We start from the raw sequence: 18,863 nt of genomic DNA, 5'->3' as shown, positions 1-18,863 counted from the left end.
ATAATTTAGTGGCTCAGCAGGATGGCTTAACGTTTCCTGTCTTTCCTGGAATGTGTCACACAGCAGCATATAGCTGGCTTGCCCCCCCCTCCCCCCTCTGCCTATACTTTTGGCTGAACTCTAACATTAGCATATTAACAGTGCGGTGGGTCAGAGGTGGAGTAACAGCAGTGGAAGCTTTAAAGCTCCAGCTGACAAATTAGATTAGGTCAAACTTCACTGATCCTGGCTGAATCTGGGTCGACACCATGGCAGATCATGGCAATGGCACAAACTACTATGGGTCAATAATATGATATAATAAGGCACCAGAAATGTTCTCATGGATTAGCAGCAGAGATAACTTTAGCTAGCTCAGCTTATTATCACTGCCTGGATGTATTTACCCATATTACCTAACTTACCTATTATATTGGCTAATGTGAGCCATGATACAAGCTTATGTCAGAGAGGAATTATCCAACATGTGCAACATTTGATTTCTGCACGGCAGGGTGGTTGGCTAGTTAGCTAGCTCAAGAATCAAGAATCTTTATCGTCACTATGCGAGGCACAATGAAAGTTAGTGCAGCAGCTCTTGGCTGAGGCACACAGTCCGACACATGAAATAAAAAAGAGGCATGTTTAAAATATACCTAAATACATAGAAAATAGAACAAAAAGCGTAAAACTAAGAGTGCAAATTACATTTTTAAATGGACTAGTATTAATGTATTGTACGAAATGCAGCGTATCAGTGGTTTAAAGTGCAGAGTGTCTGTGTACAGAGGTTTATTGCTCAGTCTTTGGGTGGGTGGGAGGTGTATGGGGACGGTGGGGTGATGGATTTCACAGCTCTGGGGAAGAAGCTGTGTCTCCGTCTGTTGGTGTGAGTTCTGATGCTCCTGTACCTCTGTCCAGTGGGAAGAGGTCCAAACAGAGTGGGGGTCTGCAGCTCTACGACCAGCCCTCCTTTGAATCCGGCTGTCTGTAGCTGTTCTTAAATATTTTAAACCTTGAATATAATACAGCATAAGGCACTGTCATTCATGACAGCAAACATTTTTATAGCATGAAATAACTGAGAAAAATAAACTCCAACATGTGCACAGTTGTTTTGTGTACCTGATAGCTGACATGTTAGCTAGTATCTAAATTAATTTTAAAGGTGTAGACAGTATTTGTTCTGAAATACGATACCACTGTTAACTAATGCTGTTTATTTCTTATCTTTATTTCCTTCCTGCCATCTCTCAGTTTGATTACTATAACTCCATGATGATCAACACGATGGACGAGGATGGGAACTTTGTGGATCTGGGCGGAGAGTTCCCCCTGGAGGAGAACGAGCACTTCAACAACATGCTAGTAAACACTCAGCAGAGCACCATCCAGGTTCCCACCAACGTCTACAACAAAGGTCGGAGGCGCTTCACATCCACCATGGTCAGCAGCAGCAGCACCAACATGTCTTCATCAGGATGGTTTTTTTCTTCCTCTGTGCAGATCCCAACATCCTCAACGCCGTCTACAACTCTGAGGCGCTAAATGATGTCTTCATCAATAACTTCCTGAAGGACCCCACGCTCACCTGGCAGTTCTTTGGCAGCTCCACAGGCTTCTTCAGGATCTACCCTGGTGGGTTGTTGTTATGTGAAGTCTGTCAGATCAGTTTTACAGCCGTGATCTGATGCTATGTTCTCTCTCTGTCAGGTATTAAATGGACTCCAGAAACCAACGGTGTGGTGGCCTTTGACTGCAGGAACAGAAACTGGTGAGATGTGCAGATGTAAATGAATTAGGCTTGCTGATTTGAATTACATCTAAATGTTAAGCAGAAGACACAGGGACAGATGGCCCGGTAAGATTAGCCAGTTAATAAAGGTGTCAACTCGCCAGCAGAGGGAAAACAGAGACAGAGGGACACTCTCAGCAACATCTTAGTGCTGATTACAGACTTTTCTTCTCCATCCATATCTTTGCGGTCAGATCACGCTGCTGCAGTGTTTCTGCCACAGCAGAGAAGAGAGGAAACCCCCTCTGTAACGCAGTCACAGGCAGCCATACCTCCGGCTGTGTGTCTGCTGAGTGGCGGCCAGCCGGAGTCCTGATCCTCTGCAAAAGACGATAAGCTGCTCCTTAGCTGGGTCACTGCAGCCCACATGGCACCATATGTGACTGTTCATGCATTTCTAAATAATACCAGAGACGCACATATGTGCCTGAATGCCTCAGCATGCTGCATTACTGCAGGAACTGCTGCCTGCATCTGCAGCGGGATGCTAAAGGAGCAGAACCAGATTCAGTCTTTCATCAAATGTTCTCATGGTTCAGTGGATGCGTCTTTTCTGGCAGGTTCTGAATGGCTCATGTTCTATATGTCAGTCTCTAACTTGAGGGGCTTGATTTGCAAACTGACTTGGTTACTGCGGTGTGACGAGGCGCCTTTGAATTTGGGATGCATCAGGTGGGTCCTTTGTGGTCCAACATATCCCAGAATTCACTGCACGGCAGCAACAGCTGGATTCTTTTAACAGCAGATGCACAATCTGAACTTTATTAGCAAAGAGTAAACTTTGTGTAGATTGAGACTACTTCTGCTGTAAGGTTGTACATTTTAACATGCAGCTCTATAAGGGTTGACTGTCTTTTGGCCCCTAGAGGCCATGGGTTGAACTGCAGTTTTCAACTCTTCAACATTTGTTGCCGTTTAGTAGTTTGGCTACAGGAGCAGGGCATCTGATAAACAGGAAGTCTTCCCTGGACTGGACCGTCCCCTTTAACATTTCTCACCCATTCAAGTGTTAGCCAGCTGTTAAATGCAGTTTTGAGATGGCTCCATCATGGAGGGGGACACAGTTTCTGGTCATGTGTGTGCCTCCTCTCCTCTGCACGGACGTCAGTCTAAATTCTGCTTTGGTTTTCTCTCTGCTTCCTGTGTGCAGGTACATCCAGGCAGCTACATCTCCAAAGGACATCATCATCATGGTGGACATCAGTGGCAGCATGAAGGGCCTGAAAATGACCATTGCCAAACACACCATCAACACCATCCTGGACACACTCGGAGAGAACGACTTTGTCAACGTCATTGCTGTGAGACCCACGTTAAAACCGCCACTGGTCCAGGTATCTGATGCACAGACGTCTGTTTGACTCACAACCCTGCCTGCGTCTTCTCCTCTGCAGTACACCGATTATGTTCGCTACGTGGAGCCATGCTTCAGAGGAACTCTGGTCCAGGCCGACTTGGACAACAGAGAGGTAAGACCATTATCTGCTTCACAGAGGCTTAAAGAGCTGAGGAGGAGTCTTTGCAGCCATCACACACACAGAGAAATCTCTCAGCGTCATCACCAGATCAACCTCTTGGCCTACTTCTTGGAGCAACATCAGAAACCACAGCAGGTCAACCTGCAGCTCTGTGTATTTGTGTGTGTGCGGCTGCAGTGATTCATGGTTAAAAGCAACAGCCTGTTCTTCAGGTCATATTGTAGAAACAGGGTACAGTTACAGAGTCAGACTTCTTTTAGAAACTTTGCAGACACACAAAGAAAAACTTGTCTCTCTGTGTCTCTCAGCACTTCAAGCTGTTGGTGGAAGAACTGCACGTTAAAGGAGAAGCAAAGATCAAGAATGCCATGAAGGAGTCCTTTAAAATCCTGAATGAGGTGTGTGTCATCACATCTCCAGTTAAAACTGACACACAACAATAAAATATGAAGCTGTCATAAGAGCATGGTGTGTGTGTGTGTGTGTGTGTGTGTGTGCACCTGCAGGCGAGGGCGAGTGGTCAGGGCAGCATGTGTAACCAGGCCATCATGCTGATCACAGACGGTGCCATGGAGGACTTTGAGTCTGTCTTTGAGGAGTTTAACTGGCCTGACCGTCGGGTAATGACAACAGCTGACATCACACACATTCTCCCAGAATCTCTCTGAAATTTTAGAAACCTAAAACAAATTAAAAAAACATAATTTGACCAAACTGATTAGGCCTACTGATAAGATATGTAAGTGTAAATAGTAATAATATACCGTACAGGCCTTTTTGTCTGTATGATGGAGGTTGTTGTGTCTAAAGCAGACCTTGAGGAGGATACAAACCAGACCAAACATGATCAAACCTCACATCCAGAGCCTGGTGCAAACAGCTGTGTCTCTGTTCAGGTGCGTGTTTTCACCTACCTGATCGGCAGAGAGATGACGTTCGCTCAGAACACCAAGTGGATCGCCTGCAACAACAAAGGTCAGACCTGTCTGCGTGGTTTTTGTATGTGTTGTGTGTTGTGTGTGCGAGCTCATACCTGTTCATCTGGACTTCCTCAGGTTACTACACACACATCTCCACCTTGGCCGACGTGCAGGAGAACGTCATGGAGTACCTGCACGTGCTCAGCCGACCGATGGTCATCAACCACGACCATGACATCATCTGGACGGAGGCTTATATGGACACAGTGGTAAGCTGAGCTGCATTTTCACGTCACCATCATCTTCATCTTCATCTTCATCTTCATGTGTCTGTTTTCCTCCCTGGGTTCTTTCTCTCCGCTTCCTTTGGCCCCTACCCTCCATCACTGCGGCAGCTTCCCAAGACAAAAGAGGTAAAGATTAGGTAAAGTAAAGTAAAAAGTAAAGTAAAGTTTAGGAACAGTAATAAGAGGGAAACGGTTCATTTCATGACATATTCATGGATTCATTAATCATTCATAAAGGTTTAAAATGTAACACCACCGGGACGCTAAATGTCTATTAACTAATAACTATTTTAAACAGACGTAAGTCTTACAGAGAATTATGATCACTTATAATCTCCTGTGTTTCAGCTCTTCGCCACCAAAGCTCAGAGTCTGCTGCTGATGACCTCGGTGGCCATGCCGGTGTTCAGCAAGAAGAAGGAGACGGTCAGTTCAAACTCTTTAGTGATGCTGCTTGATATTTTTGGGAAAAATGATCTGACCAAAGGTAAATGTACACCGTGTGCAGTCTGTTTTAGATGTAAAGGTTTAGATGTTAATGCTGCAATACATAATCTACCTTATCTACCTCATCTTCTCGAGCTGCAGCTGATGATTGTATTATTGATTGATTGTCCATTAGTTTCCAGACTAACAGTTTAAACCTCCCTTCATTGGTCATTGTTGCAGCTTTAAAAGTAGATAAGAAAAAGCTTGAAGAAATGATCTTACATATCTTACAAATGTTTTAAGATGGAGGGAGGGGCTGGGTGTCCACATACTTTTGCTCATATTGTGTAGCTAAAAGTACATATATTGACTGATGATGATGATGATATTGAAAGAAGGAACTGTAAAAGCTGAGTTTTGACCACTTTGCTGTCTCCAGCTGTCTCACGGCATTCTGCTCGGTGTCGTCGGTTCCGACATCCCACTGATGGAGGTGATGAAGCTGGCGCCTCGATACATGGTGAGCTGCGGCTGTGTGAATCATTTCTCTTTTCTCCAGGACACACGGTGAGGTGACATGTTGTTCTGCTTCCCTCTTAGCTGGGAGCTCATGGTTACGCCTTCCTTGCCAACAACAACGGCTACATCCTGGCCCACCCCGACCTGCGACCTCTGGTGAGTGCTGCTTCAGAACGGCTGGTGTGAAGCCAAAATTAGTTCAGCAGCTCTGATTTGCTAGATCTATATTTAAAGTATTACAGTGTAGCAGACATGCTGAAGGGTGCATTAAGGGGAAGGGGTATTAAATATTTATAAGGAGACTTGGACAGTATTTCACTACAGACACACACGCTGTAACTGTGCCTCATTTGTCCTACAGTACAAAGATGGAAAGAAACTGAAGCCGAAGCCAAATTACAACAGTGTGGATCTGTCGGAGGTGGAGTGGGAGGACATAGACGAGACGGTAAACGCAGACGGGGCAAATTTATCTGCACCGATACATCCAAAATAAATATCAAGCGGCAGGAGAAGTGGTGACGTTGATTATATGCCTTATGTATTCTTCTGCTGACAGCTGAGGACGGCCATGGTGAGAGGAGAGACGGGCAGCAACACGCTGAGCGTCAGAGCGTCTGTGGATAAAGGGGTGAGGAGTGTTTCTGTCAGACTCTAATTCCCTCAGAACTCAGAGATGATGTCAATCAGTCAAAGGAGACAAAGGCTGAGGAGTCCTTTATCTGGACTCTCAAATCAGACCTGACTCTCTTCAGTATGTGCTCCTGAACGTGCAGCTTTTAGCCTTTACACATGTGCTAAACCTCGTCTTCATTTACCTGCAGTGCCAGTCTGGTCTTACAAATATGACGTTTGTGACAGAAATGCCATAAATGTGATCATATTTCAGAGGACAGAGACTTTCACCAGTCAAACCCAGGACACGTGTGTCTATAAACAAACACCTTGAGTACTCTGATTACATCCTGACTGTGTTATTGCTCTCTGATAATTGATGTGTGACAATGAATGACTGATCATAACTCTGTTTGTGTCCGAACAGAAAAGGCCTATGTTCCTCGTCAATGACTATTTCTACACAAACATTGACGAGACACCTTTCAGGTAGTCCAACTCTTTTTGGTCATGTACATGTAAAATGTCATTTAATAGGTCTGGGCAAGAATATGAAACTGTTAGTTATCAATTTCTCCTCTTGATCATGAGACCAACGTTCCTCTTCATCACAAGACAATCGTTCTTCATGCTGCTCATTTATGTGTACCTGTGCGGTCTGACCACTAGAGGGCAGTGTGACATAGTCCCGAGGTTTCACCGTGTCTTTATCTGCCTTTCTGCAGCTTCGGCATGGTGCTGACGCAGGGTCACGGAAAGCTGATGTTCATGGGAAATGTGTCAGTGGAAGAAGGTGTGATTTCCCATGATGCCCTGCAACAACAACACAGACCTCCAATCTTCCTCTTCTCTCTTTTCATTTGGACTGACTGCAGTGTTTGTACTTTCCTTTGCAGGGCTGCATGATCTGACCTCCCCTGACCTCAGCATCGCATCTGAATGGTATGTCTGAAACAAAACAATAGAAGACAGCAAGTTCAAATTTATATTTTATCTTATATACTTTATATATTTGTCTTATTTGTTCCTCAGGACATACTGTGAGACCGACATCGACCCGGATCACCGAAAGTACTCTCAGCTTCAAGCGGCCATCCGCTACCTGCTCGGGAAAGAGCCTGACCTCGAGTGTAGGTTTTATTTTTTTTAATGCATTTTTAATCAAAATAAAATAATAATCCATGATGACATAGTTCTTTAACTTGACTAAATCTGCCTGTTGCCTAGGCGACGAGGTGTTACTGCAGCAGCTGCTGTTTGACGCCGTGGTGACGGCTCCTCTGGAAGCGTACTGGAACGCCCTGATGCTCAATGACAGGTGACATTTATTTTTTTATTACCAGACCTCTGTGCTGATAGTCCAGAGGTATATGACACGGCACATCTCTGTAATTCAACATGTTTGATAAATGAACAGAGATGTCTTTAATATGTGTGTGTGTGTGTGTGTGTGTGCAGAGTGGAGCCAGGTGTTGAGACGGCCTTCCTTGGAACTCGCTCTGGTCTGATGAGGATCGTGAGATACGCAGGAGTGGAGACCAGAGTGGCAAAGTAAGACCAGAGTTCAGAGTGGTTTTGCATTTTTATGGTGTAATGAATGAACATTTGGGGGTTGTTCTGATGCTTTGTGCTGCTGTCGGTAACCAGAGCCTCAGGTTGTGATTATCATAATAAGATATGAAGAGATGATTTTCTCCCTTTTTCTGTTCTTAAAGTATTTTAACAAAAAAAATCGCCATTTGAGGTGTAACAGCTGAGGACTGAGAAGTAAAACGTAGCCTGATGCTGAATTCACAGGAGGTTTCTGACTCCGGTGGATAAAGACAACCTGTTCACCATCGATCACTTCCCTGTGTGGTACCGCCTGGCTGTGGAAAACACTCCAGGACGTTTCTTCTACTACGCCGTCAATGACAAAGGTCCGCCTCTCTCAGAGTCTCCTCAGTCAGCTAATCAAGCGTTGCCCTTAATACTTTTGTATAATAATAATATTTATGAATGTTTTCTGGACAGGAGTGAAGTACGCCATGGCAACGACATCAGTGACAGTGTCATCTGAAGGAAGGACGGCCATGGCTGGAGGTGAGTTTTATTTCTGACCTCATCTGCACAACAACTCTGTTATGTGTTTAAACACAGTTCAGAGGAGGGACTGAACAGACTTTGGTGATGTTAAACAAAGACAGTGACTTCCTGTATCTGTGTCACATGGTCTCCTCCTGTGCCCCGGCCTTTTAGCAGGCTAGCAGTGTGTCCTGAGCCTGTTGTTTCCAGTGTTGTGTCACATAACACACATCATCAGACCGCCAGGGTCACAGCGGCTCTCTCTGTCTGATTTGGCCCCTAACATTATATTATATGTAGCTGCTAGCTGTCTAAATCTCATGTAACAGTTTGACAACATAACACATTTGTAAAAAAATGTATTAATACGCTTGTGATGACCAAACCGTGGTGTCGTTATAGCATGGCCTATATCTGATCTGCACAGAACTCATCTGTAGTTTGGATAAAAGCTACAGAATTACTCTAAACATGTTCATAAGAATTCATGTCTCTGTTGATATCCCTGCACTCATGTGTTAGTCAGTCAGTTATCATCATGTCACCCAGTGGAAGATCACTGTAGTGGTGTTGTGTTGCAGTTTAATCTCTCATGATCCTGATAACGTCTAATTACCAGCCTGCTGGTTTTAGAGGTGGATGAGCCCTTTGTCGCTTTATTATTAAATATTTTAGGTCAGGTCTCCATTTTCCTGGAACATCTGCGTTCCTCTGTTGTCATGTGTGTCTTTTCTTGTGGCAGCATTTAAAAGGAAAACACCAGTTTAGATAAATATAGTTTATTATCTTCAGCAGGATTAACAGTCCTTGAGTTAGGTTTGAGATTTCATGTGCTTATCATAGAAAATAAATTCAAACATACATCAGGAAGTTTCGTCATGTGGGCCGATATCCGCACACACACACGTTGGGAATTAATCATCATGACTGTTTGTGTTGAGCTTGAGGGTTTGTGCCGAAGTTGTTGTAGCTCAAAGCTCGTCCTCTAGGTGGCAGGACAGCCCTAGTATTTGTTGAATGCAGTTAACCTCAGTGATGAAGCTTAATGCAGTAAGCTGAGCTCTGATGTGGTTTCAGGGAGTTCAACAGGGTGACGTATTCAGGAAACAACCTAGAAAAAAGGAGAACTAATTCTGTTCAACACACAGGAGGAAAGCCACAAATTCACAGACGTCCAGACTTTTGGAGCTTGTGCTTGTTGGGCTCACATACAAAGACTCACAGCTTGGACACAAAAGGTAGTTTCATATTTCTAAAGAAGAACAAAGAAAAACACAGATGAAGAGAAGTCAAGGTGCAGAAGTGCCAAACAGCAGCTTCAAAGGAGTTTAAAAGCTGGCTGAGAGATGCAGCGCGGGGAATAACAATTCACAGAGCATCCATACATTAAAAGAAGTGCTGCAGCGCGCCAGCTTCACCGAATCTAGTCCGCTCCATTAGTTGTACAATCAGTCCCTGCCCAGAGACTTTCAGCGCAATGGGAGAGCTGCAGAGTTTTTTCCCTGCAGACGATGGCTCGGTAACGATGAGAGCGTCTGGGAAGCGTCAGGAAATGAGAGCATCCACAGACAAGCATCAGTAAACATCAGAAGCTGCTGATTCGGTAACCATGCACGAACCCGCAGGCCTCTTTGGGCGGCGTCTCCTCCGGTGATGTCGGCGATGACATTTGCCCATCCTCCAGGTCAGTGTCCGCTCCAGACTCTGCCATCAGAGGCTGTCCGCGGCTCTTCATCTCCTTCTGGTACTTTGCCATCAGTGAAGCGTAGACGCAGCCGTAAGTCGCCGCCACCACCATCATGACGCACACCGTGCCGCACACCACGCCCGCCACTATCTGTGTGCCGTGCGCCCGGCGGACACTGATGGGCCTGTAGCGCTGGCGAACACACTCGTCAGTGCTGCTGACCCGGCCGGGTGGACAGAGAGGCCGACTGGCCTTGGTGGGACTCTGCAGGCAGTAGCTGAACATCTCTGCCGGCACGCTTCGGATGTCCCTGCCCCTCAAATCACGCGGGAGGCTGCACCGCATCGCATCTACTTTGCCATCTAAAAAACAGATGGAGAGGGGAAACAAAAAGAGAGAGAGAGAGGGAGGACAGGGAGGAAGAGGAGGAAACCAGGACAGACAGGGGAGGATTGAGAGAGATGGAGGTCATTATATTCTTAGATGTCTTTGCTCAGCACACATCTATCCTGCAGAGCGGAGATTAATTGCTTCGATTATAAAGCTTTTCAAGCACAGACTCCGGATTCACTCCGGCACTGTAAGCCCGCTGCCAAACTGTTAACTGAGGAGTATTTTAAATGTGGAGGCCTGCTAACAGCCCTGCTCACCCCTGTAAATCAACCACTCCATCCAGTACTTGAAGTCCCTCAGCTTGCAGTCGCATTCCCAGGGGTTTCCCATCAACTGCAGCTGCTTCAGCCCTACCAGGGGCTCAAATGCATCTCTTTCCAGTGCCCCAAGCCGGTTGCTGGCCAGGGACAGCCAGGAAAGTCTCTCAAGCCCATCCAGCAGCCCCTTAGGCAGCCACAGAAGGCCATTGGAGGAAATGTCCAGGCCCCGCAGCTCCCTCAGCCCCTTAAAAACCTCCTTACTCAAGCCAGCTGCCCCCTGACTTCCATTCACGCCAATCACTGTGCTGCCGTCGAGGTCAGAGGTCGCCAGTTGTATGCCGAGGTAGTTGTTAGAGAGGTTTAACCACCGGAGGCTGTTCAGGCCTGAGAACGCTCCGGGCTGCAGGGTGGAGAGGTGGTTCTGGGAAAGATCCAGGAACTCCAGGCTGCTGAGGTTGGACAGCTCCGTTTTGCCCAGGGAGGAGATGTTGTTCTGGGCAAGGCGGAGGGACAGGCAGTCCTGGCCCAGCAGCCCTAGGATGGGGGTCAGAGAGAGGAGGCCAACGGAGGAGCAGTCAGTTGTGTTACTGTAGCATGTGCAGATACCGGGACAGCCACTGGCGGAGCCCAGAAGTCCGAGCAGAACCACCAACAAGCTGGACAGAGCCGTGCAGACTGAAAGAGAAACAAACAGAAGAACTGCATCCTTTAAACTGCCAGAGAGCAACAGACCAGAAACAACTAACCTGAAGTAACAGTAACCTGTCCTGGAAGTGTCCATTTTGATTTAATTTTGATTTCCTGAAAAGTTTCCTGGTGATTTTCCTGCAAATCTTCTAGAAGGAACTTAATGTCTTAAATAAATCAAGAAGAAAGCAACAGCAAAAAATGTCTAAAGTTTAGAAATGTCTGAGTAACAAGAGGCTGACTGATCTAAAACCTCTGGAGACACAACATGTCATAGAAGAATGGAGGCTCTTCAAACAGGTGGAGCAGGTGTGGAGCTGAGGTGCATCTTCTGTGATGTTTGATATTTTAACATGGAGGTCTATGAGGATTGGCTTATTTTTGGAAGCAAACCCCAGAGGCCATGAAGGGAACTTCAGTTTTTGACACTAATCGATTGGCTTCCTTGCCCCAGGTGCTGCAGCTCAGTTAGTCGATCTTTGTTTATGGTTTATGATCTAACCTGAAGGTGTGCTTAATGAACAGAAATGTGTGTGGCTTAAGAATCCACCTGCTGAGACTCACCCAGACCCTCCAGACGACTTTGTCCATACTGATCCAGGTTCTTCATGTCTGCCACATCAACTCCGCTGCAACTTCAGGCTCGCATCCGGATGCTCTGTGTCCCTGCCGAGTCACCCAAACATCTGAAGATCCTCCTGAAAAACGGAGACAGAAGACACGATCAGTTACACTGGGATTCTGGATGTTTTTTATTTCCCAGTGTCACTTCCTGCTGATAAATGAGAAGATGAACAGCACTTTGTGGATTTGTGAACACTCCTCCCACTTCCACTGGGGACGTGTAATCTGTGTAATCCTTTCTGAGCTTTTGTTCAGATTTACTTTGCTCCATTCCAGCTTTGACTTTTGTTCATCTTGTAGGAAAAAGTCACGAATGAAATATGACCAGGGTGAATTTTAATCCATAAATCTGTGTCTCAAACCTCTTAGCCACCATCAGGAGCGCAACCCCATATGAAAGATTAAGTGGCGTGTGTGGTATATACAGATTAAACGCTGTAATGCACAGCCTTCCACTTGTCCTCAATCCATTTCATTCTTTGCCTTTCTTGCCTCACAGTGAAGTGGACTAATCCTCTGTTTTCATCACCAACATCAGAGAGAAGTCGGTGCCAACTTTTGTCTTTTTAACTCCCACTCATGATTCCTGCACGCTGCAGAAACCACCGCGGCATACTTTCATACTTTCATGCACACATACAGTCAAGACAACTGTGTTGATTTTTAATACGCTCATTTCCCCTCTTGAGTTTGGTGCTGGGATGTGCAGAGGGAAGTGTGGCAGAGAGATAACGCTGCAGAGGGAGAGGAAAGTGCTGTCACTCCATCATCCGTCTTTAACTGCTATAAAAGAGCCGGAGAAATGCTGCCTCAAGGTCTTTCTTTTGTTACGGGTCTTCCTTTTGTTCAGTTGGCACAAAGATGCCAGTCACTCTGCTGCGGACTGCGTGAGGCAGGGAGGTGCCTTCAGGCCACAAGTAACAGCACACAACAGGAGAAAATACAATGCAGGTAGAGGGGGGAGATAATGGAACACACGGAGAGAGGCAGACTCTCAAAGAATATCTGACGTCCTTTTGCGTCACCAAGGGACCGGAAAATACCAAGAGCAGTCAGAGGCAAGAGTCCTGAAACAAAGGCCTCTCAAAACAAGCAGCCAGGCAGCTAAGGAATACAGCCCACATGGAAGTGCACAACACTGCAGTTCTTTAAGTTGCCACTAGAGGCCGAGTGGAGTGAGTCAATCCTCACAGATCTTCATGCCTCCATAAATATTTACCATGTAATCTGCTCATCAAGTACAAATCCTGCTTTTACCACATTTTAAGCTTGTTGTGGAGTTCACAGCTTCATGCTGAACTGACGGTGAAAAGGAATGAGTGATAGGCAGGAGGAAGAGGAGTCACTGTGCACTGCCAGCAGGCGGCAGTGCTGGAAAGTTTTTTTTATTCTATACAAAGAATCAGCCTCTGTAGAGTCAAGTTGGATTTTCATAGGGCAGTTCGCACAACTAATCAGAGAAACAATGCATGTGATGTAGGTGGAGCGACCCGCTGGCTTTTCAGTGCTAAAAAGATGGTGGCATGTTAGCATGTTAGCACTTCCTGTCCCCTCAGTGTGTGTGTTGAATGTTAGCATGTTAGCACTTCCAGTTCCCTCAGTGTGTGTTCTGAATGTTGGCATGTTAGCACTTCCCGTCTCCTCAGTGTGTGTTTAATGTTAGCATGTTAGCACTTCCTGTCCCCTTAGTGTGTGTTCTGAATGTTAGCATGTTAGCACTTCCTGTCCCCTTAGTGTGTGTTCTGAATGTTAGCATGTTAGCACTTCCCGTCTCCTCAGTGTGTGTTTAATGTTAGCATGTTAGCACTTCCTGTCCCCTTAGTGTGTGTTCTGAATGTTAGCATGTTAGCACTTCCTGTCCCCTTAGTGTGTGTTCTGAATGTTAGCATGTTAGCACTTCCCGTCTCCTCAGTGTGTGTTTAATGTTAGCATGTTAGCACTTCCTGTCCCCTCAGTGTGTGTTCTGAATGTTAGCATGTTAGCACTTCCTGTCCCCTTAGTGTGTGTTCTGAATGTTAGCATGTTAGCACTTCCCGTCTCCTCAGTGTGTGTTTAATGTTAGCATGTTAGCACTTCCTGTCCCCTCAGTGTGTGTTCTGAATGTTAGCATGTTAGCACTTCCTGTCCCCTTAGTGTGTGTTCTGAATGTTAGCATGTTAGCACTTCCTGTCCCCTCAGTGTGTGTGTTGAATGTTAGCATGTTAGCACTTCCCGTCCCCTCAGTGTGTGTGTTGAATGTTAGCATGTTAGCACTTCCTGTCTCCTCAGTGTGTGTTCTTAATGTTAGCATGTTAGCACTTCCTGTCCCCTTAGTGTGTGTTCTGAATGTTAGCACGTTAGCACTTCCTGTCCCCTCAGTGTGTGTTCTGAATGTTAGCATGTTAGTACTTCCCGTCCCCTACAGTGTGTGTTAAATGTTAGCATGTTAGCACTTCCTGTCTCCTCAGTGTGTGTTGAATGTTAGCATGTTAGCACTTCCTGTCTCCTCAGTGTGTGTTGAATGTTAGCATGTTAGCACTTCCTGTCTCCTCAGTGTGTGTTGAATGTTAGCATGTTAGCACTTCCCGTCCCCTACAGTGTGTGTGTTGAATGTTAGCATGTTAGCACTTCCTGTCCCCTCAGTGTGTGTGTTAAATGTTAGCATGTTAGCACTTCCTGTCCTTCAGTGTGTGTGTTGGTCAGATGTGTGAAATCAGGTCTGTGGTTAACAGGAGCTCAGCAGGTTTTTATTCTAGCACACAAACACACAGTGAATCCCACTGATGATTGTTTACTGTCTGAACAAAGGCTACATGCTAACAAGTGACTAAATGGGACTACAGACGATGTCATTAAAGAAGAGGTCAGAGCGGTGAACCTGGTGGTGCTGATGTTGTAGTCATGTGACCGTGCTGTAGCTGGTTTATAGCATAGCATTAGCTTTTAGCTTCTGTTTCCTAACATCATGAGCACAGGCCTTTGTTTACTTCGTACAGGACTGTTTTTTCGGCTCCTTCGTGGAGTTCGGCTGCAGCATCGTGTCATTATGCTCAAATCAGACACTGACTGACAGCTGTCAGCCACATTAGATCTCTTGCAGAAGGCTATAAGAGGATGATGATGGCATGCTCCAGACTGCTGAATATCATACAGAGACAGTGACCTCTGACCCCTTCAGGCTTTTGAGATTGAATCACAGAAACCAGGAATAAGTATTTTAAAAAGTAAATCCTTCAGAGGGAACAGAACAACAAAAACCCACGCGTCTTCATCTGGAGACTTTTACTGAGGGATTAATGAACAGCGTCCCCACAGTCACTCAAACATGTACAGCTGCAAGCCGAGGGCCACATGCAAACATCAGGGCCGCTGTGTCATCTTCTGTTTATCAAGAACTCAGGTTGCTCCTGGCTGCTTTCTGGGTGTTCACCATTTCTCTCCTCATTCATTTGTCTCTCGGAGCGTGCCCTCCTCTTGCTTCTCCTTGGCGTCTCCTTTTTTTGGACTCATGACTCTTAAGGATGCTGCAGCTCCTTGGTGTAGGTCGAGGACGTCAGGTCTGCCTAAACTCAAACTTTCCCCAGCAGGTTTATCTGTGACATGCAGCCAGTCGCAGAGGAAACTCTTTGGCTGGGTACTTGTTGACTTGTTGTAGGTGATACACTGGTCTTGGGTGATGCTGATGCCTTTACACTGAGTTTGATCCCTAATGCTGGGTGCATTGAACGGAGAGGTGTACTAATTAATTTGCTGCCAATACCTCCACAAAGTTATAGTTTTGAAAGTGTAAAATAAAATATCTTTACTGGAAGGATAGGTGTGACGTTTTGTCAGATGACCTCACTACAAGAACGTTTCCAGACATCTGGCGTCCATCTGTGGTGCAAGACATACATGTTGGTTTGGTAGAGACCCAAAATGGCCGAGAGAGAGATGAGGAACATTACGCCAACTGCAACCAACTGCAATCATCTACCTTACATTTAAATATAGAGGAACTTTTTCCTATTATCATTCAGGTCTGTGAGGACTGGCTCACTGTTGGAGCCCCTAGAGGCTGGTGGGGGAACTGCAGTTTTATAACCCTTATGTTTTACATAGTGCTGTGTCGTAATTATGTAGAGTAAACCAAAGAAAAACATAAAAAGTGCAACATCTGTTTGTTGAGTGAGACGTGTGTGTAGTCTTTGAACGTACAGTGTTTGATGACACTGGTGATTTTAGACTTGAGCGTGGTCACAGTCAGACCACCAGTACTTCCGGCACCATCTGGAACCAAAAAACAGGTGTCCGTCCGGCTCAGGGATTGAAACCACAGTTTTAATCTGTGACCCATCGCTGATGTGTGGGCGGTGTCTAATCTATCTGATGGTGCATTTGACAAGCTGTGTGAACGGCTGTTTGCTCTCAAAACCTGCAGAAAAATTCAAATACCGGAACGGCCCGAGGATGTTCTCTCTCCACTCTGTAACTGTGAAGCCCTGTTTACAGTAGGCTGCAGTTCAACACTCAAAACTCACAACCTGCAACACTACAGTTTAAAGGTGTGTAAGAACAAAAACCCCTAGCCACCAGAGACCTGGAAATGTCATCAGCATCTGCTGAGGTTCATCCTCACCTTGCAGAGGTGGGGCCATGTGGTTTGTGTTTTTTATGACTTAAATTTTACAGAATTTCCACGTTTTTATTTCTGCTGCACTTCTGACTTTTAGTCGTAGAATTTCTGAGGTTCTCACCCCCACCATCACCTCAGGCCGTGTTTTTTTTATGTAGAAGAGATGTGCTGTTTGTTTTAAGGCCACTCTGGGCTTCAGGAAAAAGGTGACAGGGAACAGCACAGAGTCCTGTTAGCAGTTCCTCTAACTGTCCTGTGTGTGAATGTGCTTCAGCAATGATTGAATCCACCTTTGAGGGCAGTGAAAGTTATTGTTAATGCCACAGCTGTGTTTTTATAAAAAGTGCTGAGCATCCCTCTTTCTTACATTTTTGCCTTTTGTCTGCGGGTAGGTTGGCATTGTGTGACAGAAAGCAGAAGAGCAGCTTTCTCTCTACTGTATGTGGGCAAAGTGGAGGATTATTATCTCAATTTGAAACTTCTCTGTTTGGTTTGTGTCATTGAAGTCCTGCCATGTGAAGTTCCCCACTTCATCTGCAGTGTGCACCGCTCCGGTTTTTCTGGGCTCTAACGCGGCATCCCGCTAGCTGCTTAATGGCCTCTGACAGGCAGTGCCCCCCCCCCATGGCTGCATTTTCCCTCCAAACAGCCTGAGAATGAGGCAGCCGAGCGTTCGGTCCAAAAGGCCGAGAGCGCAAACACACTGCATCCACACTGCAGACAGGGACGAGCAGGGAAACAACAGAGAGCGAGTAAACAACACACACACGCTGACTGCATTCCAAAAGAACACACAGCTCACTCCCTCATGCTTTTAAACTCTCTGTCTCGCTCTCCCTCTATTAAAAGCACAGGCAGTAACTTGTACAGTACATGGTCAAAAGTATGTGGACAGCCAGCCTCCATCTCTGTCCATGTTTCTGGTTCCTGTCCAGCCCGTCAAACACCCTTAATCACCCTTCTGACGAAGGGTGATGAGGTCAAGACAAGTTCTTCCACACAAACTGTGGAGATCACAGCTTTGGGCTTTTTTGTGCAGGCAAACACACAAAGTGATCATCTAAATCCACATTATCTGTTAGTTTGGAAACATTTTCAACTGTTTTTCCTCGAAATGTCTAATTATGCTGATTGATTCATCATGGACAATCAATCAATAATGGAAACGGTCATCAGCTGCAGATCTGGCGGACTGCAGCATTCAGATTTACACCATTACAACTAAAAACAGACATACTGTCTATTTACTTTTGGTCACATAGTGTACAAAAAGACACATACAGGTGCACGCAGCAACAACACACACACACTTTCTCACTTTCAAAGGCACATGCACATTACTGTCCATACTGTATCTGCATACACACACACACACACGCACAAGCCGCTCACCATCTGCTCTGCTGCTTCAGCCTCCAAACAGAGAGAGAGGAGAGAAACTGTTCCTCTTCATCTGCAGCTTTAGAACGGAACCTGGACTCTAAATAAATCGGACTCGTCTACAAGGATGTGAAACCGCTGTGGAAGCTCGAGTCTTTGCTGAAACCAGAATCTTAACCCGTCTTTAAATCAGAAACCAAATAGACAAGAGTTTTATTCCGGTTTGGACACCGCTCGCTGTCGTAATCCTCCTCTTCATCGGTCTCAGCGTCCTCTGTTCAGCACCCAGCCCACCGACTGAGGATGGTGAGTGTGAGCGAGAGAGAGAGAGAGAGAGAGAGAGAGAGAGCTACACATGCTGCTGCTGAGCTGCTGCTAATGGTGTGTGTGTGTGTGTGTGTGTGTGTGTGTGTGTGTGTGTGTGTGTGTGTGTGTGTGTGTGTGTGTGTGTGTGTGTGTGGTGGAGCACTCGTCCTGTCTGTGTTGTGTGGAGTGTGTAACGTGCATTAAAGCAGTTTGACAGAAATAGTAACAGCAGACTGTGTTGCAGCTGCAGGCTGATCTCTTAATGGAGTACATGCACTGCTGTCCACAGCTGCTCACCTGCAAACACAAAGGGTTAAACTCCCACAGACAAAGGTCCAGACTTCAATGCAGGAGTTTCAGACTTCCAGAAGTTCCACAGGTTTCAATCAGCTGATGCAGATCAATGATGACTGCACTGTAAATGTGTAAAAATGGTTGTGATGTCACCAAGAGTTACTGGTCGCCGCCATGTCTTCTGTGAATTTAATACGGAGTTGCAAAACACCTGCAGTTCCTCTAGTGGCCACTAGAGGGCAGGAACAAACATTCACCAAAAACATGGACCAAGCTTCAGCGGACACCAATCCACAAGTTCTGCGTCAGTCCTCTGTACTCGCCGTGCCGTCGTCGTTACTGATGAGACCAACAATCGCAGTGTTGTGAAAGAACGTCTGCTGCACACAGCCGCCAGTGCTGTGCCTGGTGTCCACCGTGTAGAGGGTGAAGAGAAGGAGGGCCGGGACAGTTCCCTGAGGGACACACGTACTGCTGGTGAGCAGATCAGAAACACAGTTCCCAGCTCTTACAAGCTGTGGTCGGTTTGTGAGGTAGCCCTGGATCCGACAG

At 46.0% G+C, this 18,863-nt stretch overlaps 2 protein-coding genes across 5 annotated transcripts in view; one reads left to right on the top strand and one right to left on the bottom strand.

Moving 5' to 3' along the window:
• The window catches only part of LOC114451345 (voltage-dependent calcium channel subunit alpha-2/delta-4-like), a 63,172-nt gene that overhangs the window by 31,376 nt on the left and 12,933 nt on the right, over nucleotides 1-18,863 (top strand). For all 4 annotated transcript variants that reach the window (XM_028429873.1, XM_028429870.1, XM_028429871.1 and 1 more), the window contains 23 exons: nucleotides 1,237-1,399; nucleotides 1,486-1,617; nucleotides 1,693-1,753; nucleotides 2,925-3,075; nucleotides 3,169-3,243; nucleotides 3,561-3,650; nucleotides 3,759-3,872; nucleotides 4,149-4,227; nucleotides 4,308-4,441; nucleotides 4,568-4,585; nucleotides 4,808-4,885; nucleotides 5,328-5,408; nucleotides 5,489-5,563; nucleotides 5,769-5,855; nucleotides 5,967-6,038; nucleotides 6,450-6,511; nucleotides 6,748-6,815; nucleotides 6,919-6,964; nucleotides 7,055-7,152; nucleotides 7,250-7,340; nucleotides 7,481-7,573; nucleotides 7,820-7,941; nucleotides 8,036-8,104. In XM_028429873.1, the coding sequence (XP_028285674.1) occupies nucleotides 1,237-1,399; nucleotides 1,486-1,617; nucleotides 1,693-1,753; nucleotides 2,925-3,075; nucleotides 3,169-3,243; nucleotides 3,561-3,650; nucleotides 3,759-3,872; nucleotides 4,149-4,227; nucleotides 4,308-4,441; nucleotides 4,568-4,585; nucleotides 4,808-4,885; nucleotides 5,328-5,408; nucleotides 5,489-5,563; nucleotides 5,769-5,855; nucleotides 5,967-6,038; nucleotides 6,450-6,511; nucleotides 6,748-6,815; nucleotides 6,919-6,964; nucleotides 7,055-7,152; nucleotides 7,250-7,340; nucleotides 7,481-7,573; nucleotides 7,820-7,941; nucleotides 8,036-8,104 (2,059 nt within the window). The remainder of the gene's footprint in view (nucleotides 1-1,236; nucleotides 1,400-1,485; nucleotides 1,618-1,692; nucleotides 1,754-2,924; nucleotides 3,076-3,168; nucleotides 3,244-3,560; nucleotides 3,651-3,758; nucleotides 3,873-4,148; nucleotides 4,228-4,307; nucleotides 4,442-4,567; nucleotides 4,586-4,807; nucleotides 4,886-5,327; nucleotides 5,409-5,488; nucleotides 5,564-5,768; nucleotides 5,856-5,966; nucleotides 6,039-6,449; nucleotides 6,512-6,747; nucleotides 6,816-6,918; nucleotides 6,965-7,054; nucleotides 7,153-7,249; nucleotides 7,341-7,480; nucleotides 7,574-7,819; nucleotides 7,942-8,035; nucleotides 8,105-18,863) is intronic.
• Nucleotides 9,476-17,789, bottom strand: LOC114451347 (leucine-rich repeat and transmembrane domain-containing protein 2-like). The gene is made up of 4 exons (XM_028429877.1): nucleotides 17,724-17,789; nucleotides 11,678-11,811; nucleotides 10,424-11,101; nucleotides 9,476-10,135 (listed from the first exon to the last, which is right to left on the bottom strand). Exons 2-4 carry the CDS (start codon nucleotides 11,721-11,723, stop codon nucleotides 9,672-9,674), a joined length of 1,188 nt encoding a protein of 395 aa, XP_028285678.1. The 5' UTR covers nucleotides 11,724-11,811; nucleotides 17,724-17,789; the 3' UTR covers nucleotides 9,476-9,671.

This window comes from Parambassis ranga, chromosome 19 (genome assembly GCF_900634625.1).
Source record: "Parambassis ranga chromosome 19, fParRan2.1, whole genome shotgun sequence".
NCBI classification, from domain to species: domain Eukaryota; kingdom Metazoa; phylum Chordata; class Actinopteri; family Ambassidae; genus Parambassis; species Parambassis ranga.
Note: the sequence above shows the minus strand (reverse complement) of the source record. Positions and strands in the feature narration are given on the sequence as shown.

Excerpts from the sequence above, each read along its gene's own strand:
- LOC114451347 (XM_028429877.1), bottom strand. The coding sequence starts at position 11,723 with ATGAAGAACCTGGATCAGTATGGACAAAGTCGTCTGGAGGGTCTGG. Across the intron at positions 11,102-11,677 it reads AAGTCGTCTGGAGGGTCTGG|TCTGCACGGCTCTGTCCAGC; the intron begins GTGAGTCTCAGC and ends TTTCTCTTTCAG. Across the intron at positions 10,136-10,423 it reads GGAGTGGTTGATTTACAGGG|ATGGCAAAGTAGATGCGATG; the intron begins GTGAGCAGGGCT and ends TCTGTTTTTTAG.